This window comes from Ammospiza caudacuta, chromosome 27 (genome assembly GCF_027887145.1).
Source record: "Ammospiza caudacuta isolate bAmmCau1 chromosome 27, bAmmCau1.pri, whole genome shotgun sequence".
NCBI classification, from domain to species: domain Eukaryota; kingdom Metazoa; phylum Chordata; class Aves; order Passeriformes; family Passerellidae; genus Ammospiza; species Ammospiza caudacuta.
In genome coordinates, this window is record NC_080619.1 from 5,198,108 (window position 1) to 5,225,214 (window position 27,107).

The following is a 27,107-nucleotide window of genomic DNA, read 5'->3' on the forward strand; positions in this document are numbered from 1 at the left end:
GGGAGGGGAGGGGGGGGCAGGCCACACATACAAAAATAAAGGGGATGGGGGGGGGGAGGAACATGACCCCTTCCCCCCCCAGGTACCCCTGTGCCCCAGCCAGGGGAGGGGGCAGGGGGAGAGGGGGATGGGCCGGGGGGTCCCCAAACCCACCCCCAAACCCCCCCCAAGGGTGGGGGCAGCACCCAAGGGCCGGGGCTGGGCAAAGTGCGTCAGTGCTGGGGGGCTCCGGGCCCCCCGGGGGGGTGCCGGGGTTTGGGGGTCCCGGGGGGGCCCCCCCTCACTGGCTGCCGGGCTCCAGCTTGTAGGAGAGCTCGAAGAGCAGGTTCTGGTTGTCGATGACGCGCAGCTGCCGCACGTAGGCCTTGGTCTGCAGCTGGGCCGGGGACGCCTCCAGCTCCAGGCCTGGGAACGGCCCCGGAACCCGGAACGGGGATGGAGGGATGGGGTGGGAGTGTGGGAATGGGATGGAGGGATGGGAGATGGCAGAGTGGGAATGGTGATGGAGGGATGGGGATGGAGGGATGGGAGATGGCAGTGTGGGGATGGGGAGGATGGGGATGAAGGGATGGGTTGGGAGTGTGGGAATGGGATGGAGGGATGGGATGGCAGTGTGGGAATGGGGATGGAGGGACAGGGATGGGAATGTGGGAATGGGATGGAGGGATGGGAGATGGCAGTGTGGGGATGGGGAGGATGGGGATGGAGGGATGGGTTGGGAGTGTGGGAATGGGGATGGAGGGACGGGGATGGGAATGTGGGAATGGGATGGAAGGATGGGGATGGAGGGATGGGAGATGGCAGTGTGGGAATGGTGATGGAGAGGATTGGGATGGAGGGATGAGGATGAGAGATGGCAGCGTGGGGATGGGGAGGATGGGGATGGAGGGATGTGTTGGGAGTGTGGGAATGGGATGGAGGGATGGGATGGCAGTGTGGGAATGGGGATGGAGGGATGGGGATGAGAGATGGCAGTGTGGGAATGGGGAGGATGGGGATGGAGGGAAGGGAGGGATGGAAGTAGGTAGGTATGGCAAGGCAAGGGTGGGGATGTGGGGATGGAGGGATGGGGATGGGAAAATATAGTGTGGAAACGGGGTCAATGGGGATGGAAGGGATGGAGGGATGTCAGTGGGAAATGGCAGTGTGGAAATGGAGAGGATGGGGATGGAGGGATGGGGATGAGAGGTGGCAGTGTGGGAATGGGCGTGTGGTGATGGTGATGGAGAGATGGAGATGGGATGGTGATGGAGGGATGGAGGGAGAAGGATGGAAGTAGTCAGGCATGGCAAGGCAGTGGTGGCAATGTGGGTATGGAGGGGTTGGAGGGGATGGAGGGGATGCAGGAAAGAAATGGGGATGGCAACATGAAATTGGGGATTGAAGGATGGAAAAGATGCAAGGGATGCAGGTGAAGGGATGGAGATGGAATGGCCGTGTGGGAATGGGGACGTGGGGACAGGGATGAAGGGATGGGGATCCAGGGATGCAGAGTGAAGAGAGAAGGGGTGAGGATGCAGGGATTTAGGGATTTAGGGATGCAGAGACATGGACAAAGAGGTGTGAGGATGCTCTGGCCACATCCCCATCCCTCAGGGCCAGCACCACAGGTTCAGGGCCATGTGGGCATCCCCTGCAGTGCCCCCTCAGCCCCAACAGTGCCCCCTCAGCCCCAACAGTGCCTCCCCAGCTCCAGCAGTGACCCCCAGCCCCAGCAGGGCCCCCCTCAGCCCCAAGAGTGACCCCCAGCCCCAACAGTGCCCCCCCAGCCCCAACAGTGCCCCCCAGTCCAGCTCCCCACTCACAGAGGGGGCGGCTCCGGTACTTCCTCACGGTTCTCACTTTCTCAGCGATGCAGTGCTGGGACACAGAGAGAGCCCAGAGTCAGCCCCAGCCCCCCGAGACCCCACCCCAGCCCCCCAGGGACCACTGACCCCTCCTGCACCCCCCCAACCCTCAGGGACCCCCCTGGATCCTGTTCTGCGCCCAGGACACCCTGAATCCTCCCACCCTCCAGAGAGGGGAACCCCAAATCCTCGGGGAAGGGGGGGTTCTCCAGCTCCTCAGGGGGGTCCTCCAGCCCCTCAGGGGGTCCTCTCCCCCCTGCCCTCATCCTGGGGGTCCTTGTGCCCCATTCCCCCCTGGAACCCACCAGTTTCTCCACATTGACCAGCCCATCCACGAGGGTTTTGCTGCCTTCATGCAGGAAGGTCAGATCTGGGGGAGAGAGGGGGTGATGGGGGGGGGGGGTCCCATGTGGTGTCAGAGGGACCCCAACCCACCCAGGGGAAACCCCTGAGACCCCTCCTCACCTTTGAGGATGAGAGGCACGAAGGGGATGAGCGGGGGCTTCATCTTGGCCAGCACCTCCCTGTAGGTCTTGTGGTTCCTGCAGGGGTCCTGGGGGGAAATGGGGGGGTCAGGCTTTGGGGGGGCTCCCCAGGGGTGCCCTGGATCCCCCTCTCATGCTGGTGGCCATGGATATGGGGTTGGTGAGGGAGGAGAGAGGCAAGGACACCCCAGGACACCCTGGGACACCTTGGGAATGTCCCCTGCTCACCAGCACCCCAAAAACCCCCAGGAGAGACCTGGGGACCCCCCCCGCTAAACACCCACAGCAGCCCCCACACCTCTCACCCACCGTCAGGTTCTCAAACTTCCGAAAGAGATTCTTGAATTTCCCCGGGAGCTTCTGGAAGACAAAAAAAAAGGGGAGAGGGTGGGCAGCATCCAGCAGGGCCAGGGAGCACCAAAGAGAGGGGCAGGAGCATCCAGGAGCTTCTGGGAGAGCCCAGGAAAGGGTCAGGGAGCGTCTGAGGGGGTCCAGAAAGGTCTGGAAGCATCCAGGGGTGGTCTGGGAGCACCCAGAGGAGTGTTGGCAGCACTGAGATGGGGGTGAGAGGTCCTGGAGGGTTCCAAGAGTGCTCAAAGTGGGGTCTGGAAAAACCCAGGAGGGGTCTGGGAGCAGCCAGATGTGGGCATGAGCATCCCAAGGGTCCTGGGAGCACCCAAGGGTGGTCTGGGAGCATCCAGGGGCAGTCCAGGAGCACCCAGAGAAGTTCCAGGAGTACTGAGAGGAAAGGGAGCTCCTGGGGGGAGTTCTGAGAACACACAAGGAAGGACTGAAAGAATCCAGGAGGGGCCTGGGAGCAGCCAGGGGTGGGCATGGGCACCCTGACGGTCCTGGGAGCACCCAGGGATGGTCTGGGATCACCCAGGGATGGTCTGGGATCACACAGGGATGGTCAGGGAGCACCAAGGGATGGTCTAGGAGTGCCCAGGGATGGGCAGGGAGCACCCAGGGATGGTCTGGGATCACCAAGGGATGGACAGGGAGCACCCAGGGATGGTCTGGGATCACCAAGGGATGGACAGGGAGCACCCAGAGATGGTCTGGGACCACCTAGGGATGGTCAGGGAGCACCCAGGGATGGTCTGGGAGCACCCAGGGATGGTCTGGGATCACCAAGGGATGGACAGGGAGCACCCAGGGATGGTCTAGGAGTGCCCAGGGATGGGCAGGGAGCACCCAGGGATGGTCTGGGATCACCAAGGGATGGACAGGGAGCACCCAGGGATGGTCTGGTCCCAGGAAAGGGTCAGGGCATGAGGGGGGCACAAAGTTGGATGTGAAGCTGCAACCAGGAGGGCACCAGGGTGGGTGACCCCTCCAGCCCCTGGGCACCCCCCAAGGGCCACAACTCCTTGTCCTTCTTGGGAACTGACCCACAGGGACCGCCAGGGACCCCCAGGACCCAGAGGGAACCTCAGCATGAAGCAAACCTTGTCCCACAGAGACCCCAGACCCCACAGGACTCCCTTCCCTCCCCAGCACCCCCTGGGTGGGTGGGTGACCCCAGGGAAGGCTCAGGGAGCCCCTGGGGGTGCCCAGAAGGGCACAGGAGGATGTGGGAGCACGGTGGAAGTGGGGGCACCCCGTTGCTCACCTCCCAGGTGAGGCGCAGGCGGCTGATGGCGGCGTTGTTGAGGCCGATGACGATGGCGTAGAAGGAGAGCATGTCCTGGTTCTGCTTGCAGCTGGGGTGGGGACAGCGTGAGGGACACCCCAGGACCCCTGGCAGCCCCCCCTGTGCCCCCCCATTGTAACCCAGGACATTGCTCTGGCTGCCACGGATGGCTCGTGCCAAGAGACACGAAGAAGAATAGTGAGAAACTATGTTGGAAATTCAGAGAGGGGCTAAATTTATGTATACAATAGAACAATATAAGTTTAATAATTAACATGAAAGTTATGTAACGATAGAGTATAAAACATGATCATTTCGGATGTATGGTCGGAGTGAGATTTGGGTTGAATATACCCCGATTCCCAGAGCTCTTAATAAAAAGCACCACATATAATCTCCCGTGATTATGTGTTTTTGAACGCTAACAGGTAAGAGAAAATAAACAACCTCGAGAACCAGAACAGAAGAGTCTTGGCTTCTTCTTCGGTTGTGGAGCTGGGAGAAAAGGACTTTAAAACACCTTTAAAGCCCCCGTGCCCCCCGGACTCACATGGCAGCGATCTTGATGAGCTTCTTGAGCAGGTGGGCACGCTTGCCCAGCGCCTCGCAGAGCAGCAGCTCCGTGCCCACCCAGTGCTGCACCTCGCTGCAGCGCTGCAGCAGCAGCTCCAGGTTCGCCGTCTCCCTGCGGCCCCGCTCCCCGTGGAACACGTAATCCACAAATTCCACCTGCCACGGGCACATATAGAGTAGCAAACGAATGATTTTAATTATTTTTTTATTATTAAAAAAATTATTTTTAATTTAAATTTATTTTTTATCTATTTTTTTAATCTAATCTCTTTTTTTTTTTAATCGAAATTTTAATTATTTCTAAAATTGTTCTCTGATGGTGAATAGTTCTGTGACTGCAGAAGGTTGCGCAAACGTTTTATTAAGCTATACTATACTGCACTAATACTAATACTATTGCAAACTATACTAAAGAAAAATATATAAAACTATATATAAATAAATATATAAGTATATATAACTATAATATATATAACTATACTAAAATATAAAATTATAAAAAATAAATACTATATATAAAAATGTACTAAAGAAAAATAGAAAACTATATATAATATATATATAAATATGTAAATATATATATAACTATAATATATATAACTATACTAAAAATATAAAATTATAAATAAATAAATAAATAACTACTTTAGTATATTTAGTATATAATTAGTATATACTAATTATATGTTAGTATATACTAATTATATATGTTTATATACTAAAGTACTAAATATATACTAAATATACTTTAGTATATTTAGTATATATTTAGTACTTTAGTATATAAACATACTAAAGAAAAATATAAAACTATATATAAACATATATATAAGACTATAATATATATAAAACTATACTAAAGGAAAAAATATAAAACTATATATAAATAATTAAATATATTTAAAACTATAATATATATATGAAACTATACTAAAAATATATATATTATGATATATAATTAAATAAATATAAAACTATAATATATATAAAACCACACTAAAGAAAAATAAATACTAATAAATAAATAATATATAACTAAAATATATAAAAACTATACTAAAGAAAAAATATATAACTATATATAAATAAATGATTATATACAAAACTATAATATATATAAAAATATACTAAAGAAAAATACATATGTAAAACTACATATAAATAAACATAAAACTATAATATATATAAAACCATACTAAAGAAATAATATATATTACGATATATAATTAAATAAATATAAAACTATAATATATATAAAACTACACTAAAGAAAAAAAATAAAATAAATATATAAAACTATAACATATTAAAAGCTATACTAAAGAAAAAATATATCAAACTATATAAAAATAAATAAATAAAAAACGATTATATATATATACACATATATATATGTATATATACACATATAAATATGTATATATATATGTGTATATATATGTATATGTATATATATGTGTGTGTATATATATATATATATATATATAAAACTATACTAAGGAACGTCTAACATCTTTACCCAACACACACATGGCTCCAACTGGTCAAATGAAATAAAACCACCATCCCTAGAATCTAACCAACAAATCCCTTTCAGCAAACAACCTCCACAACACATTCCACACGCGCCAAACAACAAGGGCAGAAATTGAGACAAGAACTGTTTTCCATCTCTCTGTGAGCTTTCTCACAGGAAAATCCTGGGAGGGAAAATTTATTATTATTTTATTTATTATTTTTATACTCTGTTCAGAGGCTGTGTGAATCCCACACACACCCCCGCGGCCCCGCACCTCGTGGATGCAGCGGAACAGCTCCCAGTGGAACGCTGTCAGGTGGTTGGCCACATCCTCGGGCTCCGCTCGGTGGATCTCGGTGTCCCCCGGCACCACCTGGATCTCCTCGGGCAGTGGCACCTGTGAGGCGACACTCAGGGCTGGGTCCCCCCGCTCTGCGCAGGGGGTGATGGCAGTGCCAGCTGTTGGGGTGTGCCCACTCACCAGCGTGTCGAAAGTGTCCCTGGTGCAGGCGAAGAGGTGGCTGTTGATGCCCAGCGTGGTGAACACGCACTCCTCGCTGGGCTGCAGCACCGCTTTCTCTGCCGAGGGGCACAGAGAGAGGGTCAGCACCCCCTGGGACCCCCCAGCCCTGCCCGCAGCCCCCCCAGCCCCACGGGCACCTCCGGACGAGGCCATGGTGACGAGGATGAGGGCGTCCCCACGGGCGCTCTGCTCCTCCGAGTACTGCAGCTTCTCGGTGACCGAGGCCAGGATGTCCTGCACCGAGGCCGAGAGGCGGCTGCGGATGGTGACGTACGAGTGGTCGGGCATGTACACACGGCAGAAAACTGGGGAGAGGGCGGGGGGTCAGCGCCGGGCACCCCCACAGCACCCCGGCACTGCCCGCCGGGGAAACTGAGGCACGGAGAGGGCACGGAGCAGACCCGGTCGCATGGTGGGTCACAGAGGGGATCCTGGTGCCCCCTCGGGCCCCCCCAAAGTCACTCACTCTCGTCAGAACCCCGGAACGCCACCCGGGTCTGCAGGCAGGAGTCGATGCGGCGGAAATGCCGGAACAGCGGCTTCACCTGCTTGTTCGGGGGGGGGGTCTCGTCCGCCACCCTGGGGGGCACAGACAGGGCTCAGACAGGACCCCCGACCCTGGGGTTGCACCCCGAGACCCCAGGATGGGCACAGGAGGAGGGGTCCAAGGCTGTGCATGGTGAGGGCATGAGGAGGGCACAAAGTTGGATGTGAAGATGCAACCAGGAGGGCACCAGGGTGGGTGACCCCTCCAGCCCCCGGGCACCCCCCCAAGGGCCACACCTCCTTATCCTTTTTGGGAACTGACCCACAGGGACCCCCAGGACCCTCTGCCCTCCCCAGGGACCTCCTGATCCAGAGGGAACCTCAGGACCAAGCAAATCTTATCGCACAGAGACCCCAGACCCCAAAGGACTCCCTGCCCTCCTTGGGATCCCCTGACTGATGGTGATCCCTGATCCCCCCAGGACCCCCTGACCCTCTTCTCACTTGAGCTCCACAGTCTCCACGAGCTGGTGCAGCTTGATGATCTCGTCCTCCAGCTCGTGGTACAGGGACGTGTCCTTCATGATGAGCAGGTAAAGCTCCTGTGGGACAAGAGGGGTCAGGGCCGGGACTCCTGACACTGAGGGGAGGGGGACACGGGGAGGGGACACCCACCTTGATGACCTTCCCGGCGCTCTCCTCCTCCTGCAGCAGCCCCTTGTAGGTGTCGAGGAAGTGCAGCAGCACGGCCAGCACCGCCCGCTTGCGCCGCAGCCCCGAGCCCTCCTCCCAGCGCGCCGGGGGGCTGCCGGCCGCCAGCACGAAGGTGCCGCTGTCAAGGAGCCGCCACGGCAAGGAGGGACCCCCGGCCACCCCCCAGCACCGGCTGCACACTGAGGGTCGTTGTGCCCTCGCTGGTAGCACCACACTGCCCACCTCAGCCTCAAACCCCATACCCACCCTCGTGGCACCCCAATCCCCTTCTTGCTGCTCCTGTGAGCCCCCCCCCCATAGCACCCCGCTGCCCTCCCCACATCCCCCTTCTCCCTGCAAGCCCCGTGCCCACCGTTTTGCCACCCTGGTGCCCATGTTGATGCCCTGCTGGTTGCACCTCGATGCCAACTCTTGTGCCACCACCGTGTCCCCTTCATGGCCCACCCTCCCTGCACCCCAATACCCTCCTGATGCCCAGGGCCGGACCCCTCCTCACCCAGCCCCGTGCCCCCCAGGATATTGCTGGTGCAGCTGCTGCAGGAAGCGCTCGGTGGGCAGGAACAGCGAGTGGGTGAGCACGATGTCATCCAGCAGCGACTCTGGGGGGACAGGGGGGGCACACGTGGGCACACCCCCCTCCCAAATATCCCCCCGACACCCCCCATGCCCGGATGGGTGAGGGGCGCCCTGGTAATTCGCAGGGTGACACCGGGAGAGGCCGAGCCCCACGCGAACCCCCCCGCGCCGGCGCTGACTCAGGGCCCGCTCCCAGCCCCGGGGCAACCGGGCCCGGCCGAGCCGGTGTGGGGGCAGAGGCGCCGGCAGGGCGGCACCGGGGCCGCGACGCCCCGGCACACCCGGGAGAGAGCCGCGTGAGAGCCCGGCCGTGGGGCACGGCAGGACACGGCAAAGGGAAACTGAGGCACGCAGCTTGGGGACAGCGAGAGGGTGCCGCAGCCGGGATCTCTGGGCAGCGAGGGTGGCACCGCCCTGGGAAGGTGTTTTGGGTGAGCCAAGGGCTCTGTATCGCCGTCAGAGCTGGCATCAGTCACCGCCAGGACCTTTGGACGAGGCACCGCTCCCTCACTGGCACCAGCCCTGCCCTGGTGCCCCGGGGGTCCTGTGGTGGGACCCCAGAGCCCTTCCAAGGGCTGACCCACTGAGGGGCCATGCAGAACATTCACCCAGCCACTAACCCGGTCACGGAGCAGCGCCGAGCCAGGGCAGAGCATCCCCTGACGCTCCCGCGCCGGGCACAGCACCCAGGGGTCACCAGCTGCTGCCGAAAGCGGGACACGCAGTCTGGGGCACAGGGACGGCACGGGGCACTGCCAGCACGGGGGGCGCAGCTGCACGGCCCCCAGCTCCCCCAGCCCCCTCCCAGGTTCTGCCTGCGGGGCAGGAGCTGAACACTCCCCCCAGCCCTGCCTCAGTTTCCCTCTGCAGCACTCACGCTGTACCCCAGATTCACAGGGATGTTTTCCCCACGTCCGGACCCCCATGCTGGCTCCTGCCCTCTGCTCCCTGCCAGCCCGGGCACCACCAGGCCTGGCAGCGTGCTTGTGCAGGCAGCACCTGGCGCTGCCAGTCCCGGCTCGCCCCTACCCGAGGGCTCCTCTTGGTGGTTGCACCCAATCCCGGCCCTGGCATGGCTGGAGCAGGGGCTGGCACTGCCCTGGGCTCCCTGAGGGTCTCTGTTCCCGGCAGCCGAGGGGGATTGGCCGGGACAGGGATCCCCGCCGTGCGGGAAGGCTCCCACACCCACCTGCAGCCAGCCTGGCACCCGCCCAGCCCCGACATCGAAACCACCGCGACACCTGGGCACGGGCAGCCGCGGTGGGACAGCACGGGCAGGCCTGTGCCAGAGCAAAGGGGCATCCCACCGGCCCCCCCTCCACTGCAGCTCCCGTCGGGGCTAATTTTAGCACCAGGAGGATGTTAAGGACCATCCAAGCGGGAGGTGGATGCTGCAGTGACTGCCGGTGCCCGGCCACCCCCGACACTGCCACATCCCCTTGCTAGCCCCTCTGCCGAGCTGTCCTGCCCACCCCACCGATTCCTGCCCACCCCTCTGCCCCGGCGGGGACCCAGCTTTGACCTTGTCACCCCCGCCGGGCACCGCTGTGCCCTGTGCGGGGCCACCCGCCTCACCGGGCACGCGTGTCCCCGCACCCACCGCGCTGTCCCCAGCCCGGCATCCACCGGCGCATCCCCCCCGCCGGCAGCGGCCGCCCCCGGGCTCTCCCCGCTCCGCCGCATCCCCCGCGCTCCCCGCGCTCCCCACGCCGGTGCCGGCGCTCCCGCAGCCCCGTACCTGCCCCGCAGCCCCTCCCGTGCTCAGCCGCCGGCAGTCGGTCGAGGAGCGCGGCCAGGAGCCGCTCGGGGGGCGCGGGCGCGGCGGGGGCGCAGCCGCAGCCGCAGCAGCACCGGGCGGCGGGCGGCGGCTCCGGGCTCGGCGGCTCCCGCTCCCGGTCCCGCTCGCGGTCGCAGCCCGGTGACGGGTCCTCAGGGGAGCGGAGCGGAGCCTCGGGCGGCCGTAGCTCCAGCCAGCGGCCCTCGCCCCCCGGTACCGGCCCCGCGGGCCCCGCCGGCTCCTCGGGGGAGGCGGGCGGGCGCGACAGGCTCTGCCGCCGCGGCGCCGGCACCGAGCCCGGCCCCGGTACCTGCCCCGGGGGGGCGGCGGGGCGGACGGGCAGGTGCGAGCCCGGCTTCTTCAGCAACTTCTCCAGCGGCTTCATGGCCGCCCGGGCGCGGCGGCGGCGGCGGCTCAGGGGCCCATCGGCGGCGGCGGCGGCTCCGTTCGGCTCCGCTCGGGCTCGGGCCGCGGCACCGCTCCCCGCCCGCCCCGCACCGGCTGCGCGCTGCGCCCGCCCCACACCGGCCCCGCCGCCAGCACCGCCCCGCCCCGTTACGGCCCCGCCGCCGCCGACCCCGGCACCTGCCCGCCCCTTTCCCCGCACCGCCGCCGCCGCCCCCGGGCCCGCCAACGGCACCTGCCCGCCCCCTCCCCTCCCCGCAGCACCGCGCTCGGTACCGAACCCGCCCCGGGGCTGCGGTGGCACCGGCTCGCAGCAGGACGCGGTGCCCCCCCCGCTTCCCCGCAGCCCCGCACAGGTGATGCATTCCGCACCCCCGCACCCATCTCCCCGCATTCTCCTGCCGCATCCCCGGCTACCACCACGCTCCCCCCCGCCCCACACACCGCACAGCCTGGGGGACACAGCCTGTCACCCCTCACTGTCACACACCGTGACCGGCGGGCACAGCCCCACAGCCCCCGCTGCCTCACGCCCCCGGTTCCCCCATGCCAGCCCAGGGGCACACGACGCCGCCCCTCCCCGCTGTCCCCTGCACGGTGGCACATCCCCAGCTGTGGGGTGACCACCCCCGGACCCCAGCCCAGCGCTCTGCACCCGCCGCAGCGTGGGAAAGGGCCGGGGGTGGGTGCGAGATCCCCCAGCCTGGCACCCCCCCGGGGCTGGGTTGCCCCGCGGGCAGGGTGGGCAGGTCGGGGTGGCTGCCAGACCCCCCCATTTCCGCCGCCTGCCAGGCTGGAACGGGCCCCGGCGTGCCGGGGCAGGTGCCGGGGCAGGTTCTGGGGCAGGGCAGGGCCAGATGTGGCGCTTGCCTGGGGCTGATCCTCCTGCCCCGCTCCTGCGGGGTGCTGAGCTCCCATCCTGCCCGTACCCACTGCCCCCAGCCCCACCGTGCACCCTCTGGGCAGGCCAGCAGGTGCCAGTCCCCTTCTCCCGGGTGCCAGTCCCCTTCTCCCGGGTCCATCCCCCTGCAGAACCCCGGCCCTGCGGCAGCTCCGGGCTGGGATGGTGGCAGCGACTTGGGGGGACACAGCGAGTGACCCCACGGCCTTTGCTGGGCCCCACTGCCCAGGGGGCTCGGGGGGAGATGGAGGAAGGAGGGTCCCGGCAGTTCCCGCTTTGTTCCCGCCTCGCCTCCACCCGGCAGTTGCCTGGCAACTCCATCCATGCGGCTGCCGGAGAGCAGCAAAACACGGCCCCACATCCCCACACCCGGCTGGATGGGGGGCTGTCGGGATGGCACAGCACGGCACGGCCCGGCACGTCCCTCCTCCAGTGGTCAGATCCCCCACAGCCCACCCAGCACCCCCAAAAAAATCCCACTCTGATGAGCTACTCCATCCCCTTTCCCCACTGCATCCAGACGAGTTCTCAATGTGGGTGTAAATGGTGCTGCTGGCCAGGGTCAGCCACGCAGAGAGAGGCTTCTCCTGACAGCAGGAGGGGAAACTGAGGCACAGAGAGACCCTGAGACACTGGTGGCAATGGGGATGCACTGGGCCACACGAGCAGGAGGAACCTGGAGCACTGTGCCATGCTGAGGGCAATGCTCCCCCTGGGAAAGGTGCTCCAGATCCAGCCTGTCCCATCCCCTCTCCCCGTGTCGGCAGGGATGGGGGCACTGCTGGCGCAGAGGGAACTATTGGCTTAATTAATTTGCTGTTATTTCTCCTAACGAGCTGGGATCTGGAGCGGGTGCTTCCCTGGCTTGGCAGCCAGCGCATTCCCCCGCCCCGGCAGCGAGCCGGGGGTGCGAAGCCTCCAGGCACTGCTCAAAACAGACCGTGTGTAGGAGGGAAAAATTACACCCCGGGAAAAATCCCTCCCCAAGCCAGCGCTTTAACCCACTTCCCAGCTGCAGCGCTGCGAGAAGGGACTCAGGCATTTGGGGAAGGGGAGAAGCACCACGAGATTGGGGCAGCTCCTCCATGAGGTTCCTGTGGAGGGCTGAGCCAAATCCTGGACTGTGCTCAGACTGTGCTGCCAGGGAGGGAAACTGAGGCAGTGGCACTGGGGAGGGACGGGGTAGTAAAGCAATGTGGGCAGACACTGGGGAGACCTGAAGGGAAAAAGGGAGTAGGATACAAAGGGGGATGCTGGGGTCCCCCCTGCCCTTGCACCATGGCACAGGCAGGGCCCACCAGCATCCCTGGCTGCAGGAGGGCAGAACTCACAGTGATGCTCCATCCACAGGATCAGGGTGTAACAGGAGTGGGATGTGAGCCCCCCAACTCTGCTTGGCGTGGGCAGGGGACTGGCAGGAGGCTGCGGAGGCAGCATGGCACCAACACGCGGGCGGCAGCTCCCACACCACCAACACAACAGTTGGTCCTTCCCCGTGAGCCAGGGAGGCTGGGGGAGAGGAGGGGGCTCACATTAGCCCCCAGACAGACAGGGAGCTCCCTCCAGCCCCCAGAGAGACAAGGGGCTCCCTCCAGCCCTGCTCCCAGGGCAGGGCTGGGCTGGGGATGGGTGGCAGCTGCTTTCAGGGATGTGGGAGTGAGGGTGGCTGGTGCCAGGCACAGCAGAGCTGCAATTTCAGTCCCACTGTGAGCTCCTGAGAAGGGCAGAGCTGTACCCAGGAAGAGCAGAGCGGCTCCTGGGAAGGGAGAATGGTGCCTAAGGAGGGAGCACTCCTGGGAGACAGCAGAGGTGGCACTGGTCCTGCCAGGGAAGCTCAGGTGGATGCTGTCCCTGTGAGTCTCAGCCCCAGGAAGGACACACAAGAGCTGTCTGCTTCCTACAACGCTGTTAAATGTGCATCCCACAGGATTAGAATCCAAATAACACCAAAACCTTGGGATGGAGGTATAAGATCCAGGATTTCAGTTGTGTAATCAATGACATCTATAAGATGAGGGGATTGGTGGCTGAAACAAGACACAAAAGGTCACGGAGTCACAACCATCACACAAAGAAGGAATTTCTGCTGGAGAGCCAGGCATGGATGAGGGACCCACACAGAGAATGAGCAGGTGGGTGCTGTCCCTTGTCCTGGCCACAGATGGGGACAGAGTGGCCGAGCCACCTCTCGCTCGGTGACGTCCCCTCAGCCGGCAGCTGGCGCGTCCCCACGGCGTCCCGGCACGTGCTCGGGAGAGCAGCAGGAACCGGCAGGAACGGGCAGGAATCAGCAGCCGGCCCTGCCAAGTTTCCTAATGCAATTTGCAAACGGCTGCGAGGACGTGGCCAAGCCCGAGCCCGAGTGGGGCCGGAGGGATGCAGGATGTGGGATGCGGAGCGGCAGCGCTGTGGCACACAGAGCCAGCCAGGACAGAGTGGCACAGCTGTCGTGGTGACAGTCACCCCATGGGGACAGCAATCCCACAGGGGACACAAGGCTGCTGTGGGGAAGCGAGGCAGGAGCTGGAGCAGGGCTAAGGTGCTTCCTTGTGAGGCCAAAGCCCAGCCCGGTGCGTTGGGGCGGGTTCCAACACCCTCCACAGCCCCAGCAGCAACACCCAAGTGCTGGGAGCAAACCTGGCCCTGCTGAGCTGGTTTGGGTGCTGGCTGGGCTGCTCAGGCAGCGTCGGGGTGCTGGGTGCCCACAAACCTCCCCCTCTCTCTGTGGATTTGGCAGAGGAAGGATGGAAACATCCCCTTGTGCTGCTGGGGGTGGCAGGGATGGGGGTCACCCTGTGGTCTCCCACCTGAGAGCTCACACACACCAGTTACCAACAGTTTTGTTGGGAAAACAATCAGGAGGAGCTCCTAAGTTAAGTGGTTCTGCCCAGGCAGTGCATTCCTGACAGCTTCCCACGGCTCCATTGCCCTTCCCCTGCTCCAAAAGTGGCAGAAAACAACTTGCTAATTGAAGAGAATTGAAAAGAAGAATAAACTGAGGTAGGGGCGATGTCACTGCTGCTTACCCAAACAAATAAAAACGAGATACCCAAAAGAAACAAATCAGCTTTACTGAAGGAGCTGCTTCATTCCTTAAATAAAAACAGAGACCACGATCAAGCCAGCGGAGTTGGACATCCCAGGAGGGAGCGGGGAACATTTAGTAACGGGGAGAAGTTGGGAGAACTTGTGGCCAAGGACCGACTCAGGGGTTGGTTCTTTGGCGGCCCCAGCACGGGGGAGAAGGGGAGCGGGCAGCAGCAAGATGGATTTTGGGAAGGCACAGCTCAGGCCATGGGGGAAGTGCCTGGTCCTGAGCACAGTGCAGGTGGCTCATCCTGCTGCCTCACCTCCACGCAGGGAAGGAGCCATTCCAAGGAGCAGCTTTCCTCCTTGCCCAGGGGCTGAGTCTGGTGCTGGGATTCCTGGGGCTGTGTCCCTACGTGTTGCTCCTCTCCTTTGATTTTTCACCTTTGCTGTCCTGGGAAGGGGGAAAGAGGGAAGAGCAGCAGAGGTTTAGAGCCCCCCAAACCCCTACATGGGGGAGACAGTGCTATGGCTGGGTCTTGACAGCAACCCCCCCACCCACCTCTCTGGGCACAACCAGCCCCCCTGTGCCAACCTCTCCTCATGATTCCAGATTTTTCCATCACGAGGCCTTTCCAGGGCCTCTCCATCAGACAATTTGCTCCTTAGCCCTCCCCATGTACAGGAACCCACCAGCACATGCCTGCCCGGGTCTGGGCTTGCTTGGCTGCCATACATGAAGGAGATATGGAAAGGGAAACCAAAAACACACATGGCATTCCAGCACGCTCACACATGCACAGCTCACAGCACTGGAGCAAGGAGATCATTCCCAGCACAGGGAAGCACTGGCATCCTGAAAAACTTTAAACTCTACTGCTTGAATTATCTGCTGAGTTCTCAGTGTTTATCCTTCCTGCCTCCTAGCTCCTCCAGCCAGGGCTGGATTTTTCCCTCTCAAAATCGTCCTGTTTTCTACCCTGAACAAATAAAATAAAAAAGAGTCAACTTCAGACTTACTTTTTACGTGGTTTTAGTTTTAAAGATTTAAGTAACTCAAATTAACTGGAGCCCTGCTTACCACCTGCAACGAGAAGCTGAGGTTTGGGACAGGTCAGAGATGAGACAGTTTAAGATTCCCCCTTACAAAAGAACAAGGTTATTTTTTTGGGGGGATGGGAGAGGAAACTGCAGCCCCACACACACACACACACACCAGTGACATCTCACACACACACACAAGGAGCAAAGGTGGGGGGATGGTACCTCTGGAGGGGGTGGCTTGATGGTCACAGGCTGGGACGTCCGGCGGGGCGGGGAGGGCTTGGGCTGCACCTGCTGCTGGACAGTGTTGTAGTAGGTGACCCCCCCATAGACCTGGGACTGCGCCTGCAGGAGCAGCAGGGTCAGAGCTCTGGGCTGGGGGGCCCTGTGAGCCCCTCCTGGCACCCACTGGGGCTGGACAGCTGCCCCCAGCCAGAGCCAAGAGGGGCTGTGCCCCCCAGACATCAGCCTCCGAAGCCACTTGTGTGTGCCCACCCCTCACCAATGTCCCCCCCAAGTCCAGCAGGGACAGGACCCCTGCGGTCCATGGAATCCCTGAACTTCCCAACAGCAGCTTTTCTGCCTGGACACAGCTGCCCTGCAAATCCAGCCCTGCAGCCTCAGGGGAAAATGCCCTCAAAGCAAGGTGAGATCCTGCTGGGATGGGCTGGAGCAGTGGGAAGGGTAGGGATGGCTGGCAGCTCAGGGAACATGCAGCTCTCCAGCCTTCCACAGCGTGTCAGCCCTGCTCCAGTCACAGCCTGTAGGCTCTGCTCCAACCACAGCACCAGGATCTGGTCTGCTCTGGCCTCATCTGCCTTTTCAAGGATCTGGTCTGATCTGTCTCCTGTGGGATTAGGTCCATCTGCCTCCTCAGGGATCTAATCTGCCTCCTCACAGGAATCTGACCCATGTCCCTACAGAATCTGGTCTGATCTGCCTCCTCAAGGACCCAATCCAATCTGACTCCTAAGGGATCTGATTTGATCTGCCTCCTCACAGAAACCTGATCCATGCTCCTACAGGATCTGCCTCCTCAGGGACCCAATCCAATCTGCCCCCTCACAGCCTAGCAGTGACCTTAGATACCAAGCTGGGCTATGGAGCATGAAAATCCATCCCCATGCTGCTCACACCAGCCAGTTCCCAGCCTCCATCTCCAACAGAACTGACCTCCAAAGCCATTCCCAAGGGATCCTTGGCTCAGCAGGGCCCTGGAGGGCCTGCTCCACACCCCCCAGGACAGGATTTCACCCAGTGCCTGCCACACTCAGGGAGCCATGAGAACAATCTTTTCTGGGATTCCAGCAGCCTTTGCACATCCTCTCCCAGGAACACCTCACATCCCACACCATCCCACCTGCTCCTGCCTGGGGAGGAGCCACAGCACACCCGGCTTACCTGAGTGTTGGAATAGAGATGAGGAGGGGGCGGAGGAGGCAGAGCTCCAGGGGGGTAGGGGTAGCCAGGATTGCCGAAATTCATCACTCCAGGGGCAGAGAAGTAAGTCGGAGTGAGCAGCTGCTGCGGCGGGGGCTGCCCCGGGGGCATGGACACTGCTGGGGGGTACAGGCCGGGGTTTGCCATGGCTGGGGGCGTCTGGTGGGGGTGTAAACCTGCAGGTGAGCCAAAAAAGAGCATCCCTGGGTAGCAGCAGGAAGGAGCACGCTCTGCTCCCTGCTGGGGAGGGACACAGAGCAGCAGAGCACAGCCCCCTCCCCAGTTCCGGATTCAGCGGAACCAGAGGTGGCCCCACGGCAACTCCACTGCAGGAAACAATTTGTGTGGGCAAGCAGAGAACATGTTAGACAGCTCCCAGTTCTGCTTTTTCCTGAGCTACAGGGCCAGGGAGTGAGGAACCAGCCCAGTGCCCACGGAAGGGAGCGGCCCAGCCTGCTAAGGCCCCACAGAGACCTGCAAACATCCAGCTGGGAGCTGCCAAAGGTTCAGCTCCCCTTGTCCTGCACTGCATGGAAGCTCCAGAAATATCTATTTTTTCTTTCATTAAAACTGATACTGGTTCAGCCTCACTGCAGGAGGGAGCAGGTCTCTTCCATGTTGTAGAAATTAAGGAAAATGGATTCCTCTCTGTGATGGAGGCTGTGGGAGAGCAGAGTTCTCTGTTGCCCAGGTCCAGGGGTGTCCCACTGGCTCCTCACCTGGATGAGGGAGGTGCATCTCCGGCTGCACAATCATCCCTTGGGGCGGCAGCGAGGCTGGGTTCTCACCGTGGGCGTAGATTGGTCCCTGGAATTGTACTGCAACAACACATGACAGGCTGTGAGGAAAAGCTCTGTGGAATTTCATTCCCCTGCAGCCGGGCACACACAGCCCAGCCTGCCCCGAGGGCTTCCACAGCACACAGAGGCTCCAGGGCTCACAGATGGGACATGGTCCCTGAAGAAAAGCCTCCTACTCCCTTTAGAAAGCAGGAAAATACGCGGGGAATTTCTTCTCTAACACTTTAAATGCTGGAGGGAATTCCTAATCCATCCCCAGTCCTGTTCTCCCCATGCTCAAATGTCAAAGACCTGATTTAAAGTTCAATTTTAATCCCAATTCTCAGGAAGAATTGGGACGTCCTAAGAGCCCTGGCACAGAGAGGGGGTAACACTGAGGATAATTCCATGGGTTTTAACACAACCAGGCAGGCTCCCAGCTGCCTCTGAGACACTGTATGAGAAGACACAACAAACAAAAGAGAAGATAAAGTCCCAGCCCTGAGAGAAATGGGGAGATCCTTCCTCCAATTGCTGACATGGAGCAGGGATCACAGGGAGCCACAGGAGCAGGAAGGAAACACTCACGTGGGTCATAGTAGTGCCCTTCCACGATGCTGATGTGCATGGGGGGCGCAGGCTCCGGCACGGGGGGTCTCTGTCTCTGCGATGAGTAGCGCTTCACACGCCCCCCCGGCACTGCCTGTGAGAGTGCAGGGATCAGGGGGGCTGTGGGGCACCCCTGACACCCAAACCTCCCCTGGGTCACCCCCAAACACCCCCAGAATGAGCCTGTAATTAGCACAGCCCCAAGGGAATGAGAGCCCGTGTGCAGTCACGCTCGGGGATCAGGCGTTACCATCTCCTCCATCCGGTTAAACTGCGGTGCTGGCCCAGCTCCCACGTGCACATGGTTGGGAATACCTGAGGAAGGAACACACTGCTCATTACTGGGGTTTGTGCTGGTTCCCAGGCTGGAGCTGCCTCACCCGGGGGCGTGGCTGCAGCTCAGATCCCTCTCCCATGACATGGAACCTTTGGACTTCATGGCCCCAGTGATTTGAAATATTCAGGGATAAATTAGAGGCTGTTTTATCGCTGCACATTCATTCATTTCAGGCATTTAGCAATGTCTAAATCCTGTTTCAAAACTAAATCCACTGCTTGGAACTGCTCTGAGCTCAGTGTCTGCTGAGACACAGATCTCTTCCAGGTGGATCAAGGATCCATGTGGAATCTGAAGCTGCAGGGTGTAAACACTTTTTAAACCTCTGCAGGGTGTAAACACTTTTATCCCAGGCTCCTTTGGATTCCAACAGCAAAATGAATCCACAGCAAAGTGAATTTGAAACCATGGCTTAAAACCACAGTGCCAAGGTGATCACAGGTGATTCCAAGGGAGGGAAAATGGATAAAACAAACACTGGAAGTGTTCATGGATCACTGACAGAGGGATATAGAATGGACAGATGGGGGCCAAATGATTCCCAGAATAACTCCTCCCTCCTCTGCAAGGGACAAAAAGGGACAGCAGAGTCATCATCCCTCTCACAGCAGAACATGATCATGTACCTGCAGCCAAGAGCTGGCCTGGGGGAAATTTGGGAAGATGCTTCATTTTTGTGCATTAAAAAAAAAATCCCTAAACCAGACAATCTCAGTACTTTTGAACTTTGGACATTTCCAGCCCATCCAGGGGTCTGTTCTCACAAACTTCACAGTGCCACCAGTACCAAATGACTTCTGGTTCCATGACCTCAACCTCACAGACATTTATGAAAGCAGCAAATCACTTCCCTCTCCTTGCTCCAGTTTTACTCCCTCGGGAAGCATTCTAACACTTCCCAGCACAGACTCTAATTCTGCAAAGGGATAATTATACCTGGATGACCTCTCTGTGGATGTGCAACTGGAACTGTCCTCAGCTGGCACCAGAGTTACTCTGTCCCATGTCTCTCCCTCCTCCCAGGTACAAAGGGATTTGCCAATCCTTGCCAGGCCTTGGCTGTTGGTAACCAAACCCCAGTGCCAGGAAATGAGCTGATAAACAGGAAGAAGTTCCTTTCTGCTCTGAGCAGGACACCACAGAGCCCAGTTATTGATCCTTATCTTGTGCTCCCCTGCAGCAGGGGTCAGTCTTGTGATTCACATCACAGTGAAAGGATCCCTTCTATCCTTCCCAGCCCTGATTCCATTCACCTACACGAAAATGTTTAATTTCCCTTTTTCTCTGCTGTTTTATCCATACTGCAGCACTTTCTCAGCAGAAACCACCACTCTGCACCCACCCTGGGACAGAGCTTGCACAGAAACAGCTCAGCTCTGACCAACTGCACAGATAGGAGGCCCTGGGCTGCTGGAAAAGCAGGAGGCTGCTCCCACTTACCCCTCAGCTCCCGGGGTGGGATGAACTGGGACTGCCCCGGGCTCCAGTTCTGCTCTGTCAGGTTCATCTGGGTCATCTCCTGCTCAAGTCCATCCACGCTGGATTCCACTGGTGACTCCCAGTTGCTCTTGGCTGCCGTGGGGGAGCTCTCAGCTGGCGTGGCTTTTGGAATCACAGGAGCCAGCCCCTCAGAAGCAGGCACCTCCTCTGCCAGCTTCCCTGCCTCCCCAGCCTTGACTCTGGTCCTTCTTGCCCGGGAATAAGATTTCTTCTCCACTGGTCTGTCCGGTGGTGGCTGCACAGCGTCAGCACCCGTGGCTTGGTTTTCCAGAGCTCCCTCCTCCTTCCCAGGGCTGCCATGGACGTGTCCCACCTCCAGCTCAGGGGACGTGTCCCTCGATGGGCTCTGCTCTGCGTGCTTCCCACGGTAGCCACCCTCCTGCTTGGCTTGTTCCCCGTTCCTGTGCAGCACAGTGGCCTCTGAGGCTCGGTAGCCTGGACGTGTGTCCTTGTAGCCCCCCATCCTGGGGTAGTTCCTGGCATTGGGCATCCTGCCAGCGCTGCCAGAGCTGCGGCTGTTGTAGGAGCGTGGGGGAGCCGAGGGGCTCTTGGCACCCTGGTGCCTTGGGGGCTTGGGGGGCCTCTCGTTGGACCAGTTGGGGTCTCGCTGAGGGGGACTGCCAAAGCTGAGGGAGAAAAACAGAACAACTCATTAGGAAGAAACCCCTGGGTGGGAAGAATCACTTGTGTTAGGGAACACCTTCCCAGTATGCACATCCAGAAACCCCAGGAATGTGGTTCCACGTGACAGAGCTTTCCCTCTTTGCATCCCCAGACCTGTTCCCTCTCCCCAGGACAACCCAGGCCCTGGTGTGACCCCGGGGCTCACCGTGGCTTGCGCATCCTGCGGGGTTTGATGTCATCAGGGTTGTGGGCTGAGCGGATGTCATACCCATACAGAGCAATCAGCTCCTGCCTGGTCTTGGGGGCCTGCTCATCCTCACGGAACTTGTCGTGTTCCCAGCGCCCCTCGTCCTTCCACAGCTTCCGTTGACGACCCTTGGGCCTGGAAAAGGGACACAGGGAGGAGCAAGGGGCTGTAAGGTCATGATGTGGTAGTTTTGAGCAGTTCCACACAGAGCCTGAGCATTCCTGGGGCAGGGAATGCACAGGAAGCAGCATCCCTCCTTCCTCCCACTCCTCCTGGCCAGCAGCTGCTGGTAACCCTCTGCTATTTGGGAAAAGCAGCTGCAAGAGTCACTGCTGCCTGCCACAAGGCTTTTTTGGTGGGTTTTGTGCATCTCTCCTTCAAAATAAAGATTTGAAGTGTCCTGGCAGGTAACAAGCACAGACCTTCCCAGTTCCTCCCACTCCTCCTGCCCAGCTGCTGCTGGTGACCCTCTGCTATTTGGGAAAAGCAGCTGCAAGTCACTGCTGCCTCCCACAAGGCTTTTTTTGTAGGTCTTGTGCATCTCTCCTTCAAAATAAAGATCTAAAGTGTCCTGGCAGGTAACAAGCACAGACCTTCCCACTGAAGGAAGGAGCCCTGCTGCCAAAGCTGGCCTGGAAGCTGGCCTGTCCCTCCCAGAGCCCCAGGGGGACACTCACATACCTGACCTCCTCCTCCTGCGTCTGCCCTCGGAGGTCGTGCTCAAAGAAGAGCCCCTTGCGCGGGATGTACGCCGGGTTCTTGCGATCCTCATCGTCATCCAGGTGCTTGGGAACCTTCTTCCCAACCTTCTTCTCCACAGGCTCGGTGCTCTCCTGTCAGAAGCAGGGAGCTCTCACCACTGCAGCAGTCCTGCTGCCAGCCCCCAGCCCGGAGCCGTGGGACACCCACCTGCCCGTCCCCGCTCTGCCGCTCGCCCGTCACCGCTCCCTTGGCATCCACCTTCTCACTGCCCTTCTCTCCTCTGGCTGCTGACTCGCAGGAATCGTTGCTGTCCTGCTTCAGCTCCACCTTGGAGCTTTCTTCCTCGCTGTAATCCTCTTCCTCTGCCTGGGAGACACCCAGTGACTCAAACGTGCTCCGTTACCAACAGATCTGCCAGGAATCTCCCCAAATCTGGAGTCAGATCCGGCAATAGATTGCCCAGAAATTCCCTCAGCTGTGGAGTTAGATCCCTGCTCCAGCTGTTAGACATGACTCTTCCAGAGCAGATGATTAGCTCCTAAAATTCTTCCTATCCCCATGTTTTTACAGGAAAAGCAAAGGTTAAACCCAACCTCTCTAAAGAGGGAGGATTCAAGAGGTTTACTGGAATGGAGCTGGGATCAGCTGCCCAACAAAGACGTGACATCCCACCACTACAAAAAGGCTCCTGCAGACTGGGAACACCGGTGATCTCAGGCCCTTCCCTCCACACTGAGGGCCCGGATCCAGCCAGGGCCACGTTTCCAAATTCCCTGGAGTTCCTCAGCTGACTCACTCTGCTCAGGAGCATGACCTGGTTTCACCCCCAGGAGCCTCCGGAGGCTGGAGCCCAACTAAAAATAGCTCGGGGTGATTAACCAAACCCTGCTCCATTTTCCTCTTTCAACACAGCCCTTGCACATCGCCTGCTCCCGGTGTTTACGCTGGGGAAGCCCAGGCTGGGCATTATTTTTAGGTACAGGAACAGAGTCATCCTGGCAAGGCAGTGATGCAACAACCCCGCTGCCACTGGGAGCCTCCACGCGGGATTCCAGGCTGGAAGAGCTCTGGGAGCTGCCCCAACACTTCTGCAGCATGCAGTGCTCCTTCTTTGTTAATGCCATAGATTAATTCCCAAATAAACAACTTGGATTTCCTCTGCCTGGTGGTTTGGATGGTCTCTAGCCACTGTTTCCCTCAAGATTCCCAAAACACAGATGGATTTTCCTTAGAAAGCCTTCACTGTAATTCTTAGACACCAGAACTTCTCTAAACTCCTTGTAAATCTCAAGAAAGCTTTCACTATAATTCTTAGACACCAGAACTTCTCTAAACTCCTTGTAAATCTCAAACTTTACAGAGTTCTGACCTAAAAATCCAGGGGAACCTGCAGCCCCCCAGGCACGGGTGGGATGGGATTCCTTCAGCACCCCCTAATTCCCAAAGTGCATTCCCCCTCCAGCTGCTCCCTCAGAACACAGGGAAGCCCCTGGGATGCTCCCAGCCACCACTTTGCTTTTGAATTCCAACTAATTAAAACCCAACAAGCATTCCACACTCCTCCCACGCCCTTCTTGGCCGTGGCAAATCCAGTTCCCAGTGTGAGAAGAGCCAGGAGAGTTTTTCCCTTGCACACACTGGCCCTGCACCCTCCCCAGCAGCACAGTGACACTGGTCCCAGTGCCAGGGGCTGGGAGTGGGGGAGGAAATTTCCTCAGGAGACAGAGGGAAGGGATCCAAGGGCACAAATGAAATTCCATGGGAATCAGGGGCTCAGCAGGACAGGGGTCAGCCTTACCTCCGAGTCCTCGGCGCTTTCGTAGTCAGAGAGCACGGCTGTGGGGAGGGAGAGGAGTGGGGTCAGGGCAGGGCTGGACATGGCTCCCCTGCCATGCGACCAAACCCTTCCCAAAGGGAATTTGGATGCCAGCAGCACCCTGGATCAATGCCACAGCCAGCTATGGGAGCAGGGAAGACTTTGGGACACTGTCCCTGTACCCCACACTTGCCTGCTGTTACAATATTGGGCATAGCAACAATCACAGGATTGTTTGAAAAGCTGTTTTTTGTCTGGTTTTTACTTTTTTTTGCACACAAACAACCCTGCCAAGAGCTATCACTCACCATCTCCTTCGATGCCATCCTCACTTTCCTGCAGAGAGAGAAAAGTGAGGGGTGTTAAAGCAGGGGAGGGCAGCAGCCAGGTCCTAGCAACATGGAATCATGAATTCACAAAACCACAGAATAATGGAATTGTTTAGATTGGAAAAGATCTTTAAGACCAAGTCCAACCTTCAACAAACACCAGCCCCATGTCACCACTAAACCACATCCCCAAGAGCCACATCCACACTTTTTGTACACTTCAGGGAATTGGGCAGCCTGGGCCAGTGCCTGACCACCCCTTCCATGAAGGAAAATTCCCTCAGAACATATTTTCTTAGTATCTACTACCCTAATACCTTTTCCTAACAGCTGTTCTTTTGTCCTAATGTCCATTTTTCCTAACACCCAGCATCCCATGATCCCACACATGATAACAGCAAGGTCTGACCCTGACCCTATTGCGTCCACCCATGGAAGTTCAGCTCCAGTGACCAAGAAGAAACAAACTGGAGTCTTTCTAAGGCTCCAAGAAGTTTCTAGAGCAGCTACAGCAGGGAAGATGGAGAGCAAAGCACAGCCTGTTGGTGTTGGGGGTCTCCAGGGAACAGAGTGACAGTGACAGGGGAGCCAGGATCCCTCCCCTGGCAACCAAGAGCCAGGGAAAGGGCAAGAACAGGGAATAACAAACAGAGGCTCAGCTCAGGGAAGGGGCTGGAAGAAGCCAACAGGTCAGAGAAGGAAAAGTGATCAGTAAAACTGCTGCTCAGAGAAGCTGTGGCTGCCCCATCCTTGGAAGTGTCCAAGGGCAGGTTGGACAGGGCTTGGATTAAACTGGGATAGTGGAAATTGGTAGAAGGTGGAACTGGATGAGCTTTGAGGCTCCTTTCAAACCAAACCATTCCACGATTCCAGCATGAAGACAAAGATCAACCCAACTGTGCAGAAACAACAACCCCAGAGCACAAACAACCCGACCAAGGTGACAAGACAAACCCAAAACCACCAGAGAAAAACACCCAGGGAGTCAGGGGGAGCTGGAAATAACCAGCCCTGGAAGCTAAAACAGGAAAGAGCTGGAAATAACCAGCAGCAGAACCCAAACCAGGAGGGAATTGCACCTGGATGTGAACTGCAAAGCAGAACTGCACAGTGGGGGGAGAGAGCAGCACCCACCCCCCACCTGCCCTTGCTGCAGAGACCCCAAGAGCAGGGACAGCACCCCAAGAACAGGCACAGCACCCCAAGAACAGGACAGGATCTCAGACTGAGGAGATCCAGCCACAGGGAGTCAGAGCAAAGTCTGCTCCTGGGGGGCTGCTCCAGCCCAGCTCTTCCCCACACATTTTGGGGGGGGGTTCAGCCATTCCCCCAATTCCCCAGACTGGCGCTCCCCCAGCTCTCCACCCTTCACTTTGTCCCCACACCCTGCAGGTCCCAATATCAGTGCCCCCAACAGCAGAGCCCCCCAGGTCTCTCACTCCTCCCCAGGGACCTCCATGGAGACCAGAACCCCTCTCTCAGCCCCTCCCTGCACTCGGTCCTCAATGTCCCCAAACCCCCTGCCATCCCCAGGCTCCTCAATGTCCCCAAGTCCCCCGCCATCCCCAGGGTGCTCGGTGTCCCCAAGCCCCCCACCATCCCCAGGCTCCTCAATGTCCCCAAACCCCTCACCCTCCCCAGGGTGCTCGGTGTCCCCAAACCCCCAGCCATCCCCAGGCTCCTCAATGTCCCCAAACCCCCCGCCATCCCCAGGCTCCTCAATGTCCCCAAACCCCCCGCCATCCCCAGGCTCCTCAATGTCTCCAAGCCCCCCTCCCTCCCCAGGGTGCTCAGTGTCCCCAAGCCCCCCGCCATCTCCAAGGTGCTCAGTGTCCCCAAACCCCCCGCCATCCCCAGGCTCCTCAATGTCCCCAAACCCCCCACCATCCCCAGGCTCCTCAATGTCCCCAAGCCCCCCGACATCTCCAAGGTGCTCAGTGTCCCCAAGCTCCCCACTATACCCAGGCTCCTCAGTGTCCCCAAGCCCCCCGCCATCCCCCGGTCACACTCCGCCCCCCGAGCCCCCGTTCCCGAGCCCCCCCAGCCCCTCACTCACACACTCCGACTCGGCCGCGCTCTTCCCCCCGGCCCCACCGGCGCTCTCAGCCCCGCGGCCCCGCGGCCCAGCCCCGAGGGCCCCCGCGGCGCCGCGCGGCGGGCGGTGAGACAACCGGGGCGAGCCGGACCGGGAACGGGAGCGGGATCCGGATGCCGAGCGGGAGCGGGCGGAACGGGGGGAACCGGGAGCGGAGCCGGCGCTGTCGGAGGCCGCCGAGCCCTCGCTGTCCTCGCTGTCCTGCGAGGCGCGCTGCCGCCGCCGGTCCGCCATCTTGGCCGCGGGGCACCACGGGAACGGCGCGCGCGCGGCCTCCGCCGCCCCCCCCCCCCCCCGCTCCGGTACCGCGCCCGCCAGGGGGCGCGCGCCGCGCGCGCCGGTGACGTCACCGGCCGCGCGGAAATGACGTCACACCCGAGGGCGGGTAAATCATCAGCACCCAGCGGCCTTTTCCTTGTTTATTGTAAAAAAAAAAAAAAAAAAAAGCCAACAAAAAAACCAACCAAAACAAAAAATATATAACCAACAACGAAAAGCAATAAAAAATAATAAAATAAAACCAGCGAGCGGGCGTGTCCGCGAGTGACCCCCACCCCCTCCCCGTAACGTTTGTTTAGAACTCGGCGGTTTTAGAACTTTATCGATTTTTTTTTAACAATTTCCGGGTTGTTTTTTTTTTTTTTAAGTTTGTTTTTCTTGAAGTTTTTTTTTTTTGCTAATTTTTTTTTTTTCTTTTTGTAAACGAGTTTTCCGGCGTTCAACAAGCTCGGGGTTAATTATAGAGAGGGGGGCAAGGGGGGGGGATAAGACTGGGGGGGCACAGACTCAGTGTAGGGGGGAAAAAATGTGGAAAAAGGGAGGAAAAGTGAGGAAAAAGGGGGAGATAGGAGGAAAAAGGGGGAAATAGGAGGAAAAAGGGAGATAGGGAGAAAAAAAAGGAAAAGGGACACATGGAGCCTCCTCCCCACCCATCCAGCACCAAGAGGGTCCAGCAGCACCCAGGGGCTCGGACAGGCAATAATGGCCCCCCCTCACAGCAAACCCCTCACCCGCCTCAAAACATTTAAATTACATTTAAAAAAAAACATTAAAACCCCCCAAATTGTGCGCACAGGGTTTCTATTTCACAAAAAAAAAAAAAAAAAAAAAAAAAAA

At 58.0% G+C, this 27,107-nt stretch overlaps 2 protein-coding genes across 5 annotated transcripts; both read right to left on the bottom strand.

Moving 5' to 3' along the window:
* Window positions 1-25: 25 nt before the first annotated feature.
* RAPGEFL1 (Rap guanine nucleotide exchange factor like 1) lies at window positions 26-10,521 on the bottom strand. Its single transcript, XM_058820473.1, has 15 exons — window positions 10,098-10,521; window positions 8,304-8,382; window positions 7,745-7,895; window positions 7,574-7,671; window positions 7,050-7,162; window positions 6,721-6,888; window positions 6,542-6,639; window positions 6,335-6,457; window positions 4,519-4,697; window positions 3,948-4,038; window positions 2,642-2,692; window positions 2,313-2,400; window positions 2,153-2,217; window positions 1,806-1,860; window positions 26-405 (listed from the first exon to the last, which is right to left on the bottom strand). The coding sequence occupies exons 1-15, from the start codon at window positions 10,519-10,521 to the stop codon at window positions 281-283; spliced, it is 1,908 nt and encodes a 635-aa protein (XP_058676456.1). The 3' UTR covers window positions 26-280.
* A 3,967-nt stretch (window positions 10,522-14,488) lies between these two features.
* Window positions 14,489-26,225, bottom strand: CASC3 (CASC3 exon junction complex subunit). Of its 4 annotated transcripts, none has more exons than XM_058820471.1 (14): window positions 25,953-26,225; window positions 23,876-23,903; window positions 23,550-23,587; window positions 21,959-22,117; window positions 21,731-21,879; window positions 21,008-21,184; window positions 20,119-20,804; window positions 18,592-18,656; window positions 18,321-18,435; window positions 17,673-17,771; window positions 16,915-17,129; window positions 15,736-15,858; window positions 15,490-15,553; window positions 14,489-14,923 (listed from the first exon to the last, which is right to left on the bottom strand). In XM_058820471.1, the coding sequence occupies exons 1-13, from the start codon at window positions 26,223-26,225 to the stop codon at window positions 15,509-15,511; spliced, it is 2,172 nt and encodes a 723-aa protein (XP_058676454.1). In that variant the 3' UTR covers window positions 14,489-14,923; window positions 15,490-15,508. The 4 variants fall into 4 exon arrangements, with proteins under 4 accessions (XP_058676454.1, XP_058676452.1, XP_058676455.1 ...); XM_058820469.1 differs by having other exon boundaries at window positions 21,731-21,882; XM_058820472.1 differs by having other exon boundaries at window positions 15,490-15,566; window positions 21,731-21,882.
* Window positions 26,226-27,107: the final 882 nt, after the last annotated feature.

Bases quoted from the DNA above. Each gene is read 5' to 3' on its own strand.
- CASC3 (XM_058820469.1), bottom strand. From the start codon at position 26,225: ATGGCGGACCGGCGGCGGCAGCGCGCCTCGCAGGACAGCGAGGACAGC. The intron at 17,772-18,320 runs GTGAGTGTTTCC...GTGTTGTTGCAG, and splicing joins AGGGCACTACTATGACCCAC to TACAATTCCAGGGACCAATC. The intron at 15,859-16,914 runs GTAAGCCGGGTG...CTGCTCCTGCAG, and splicing joins ATCTCTATTCCAACACTCAG to GCGCAGTCCCAGGTCTATGG.
- RAPGEFL1 (XM_058820473.1), bottom strand. From the start codon at position 10,521: ATGAAGCCGCTGGAGAAGTTGCTGAAGAAGCCGGGCTCGCACCTGCCC. The intron at 7,672-7,744 runs GTGGGTGTCCCC...CTTGTCCCACAG, and splicing joins GCGCCGGGAAGGTCATCAAG to GAGCTTTACCTGCTCATCAT. The intron at 6,889-7,049 runs GTGAGTGACTTT...CCCTCTCCCCAG, and splicing joins GTTCCGGGGTTCTGACGAGA to TTTTCTGCCGTGTGTACATG.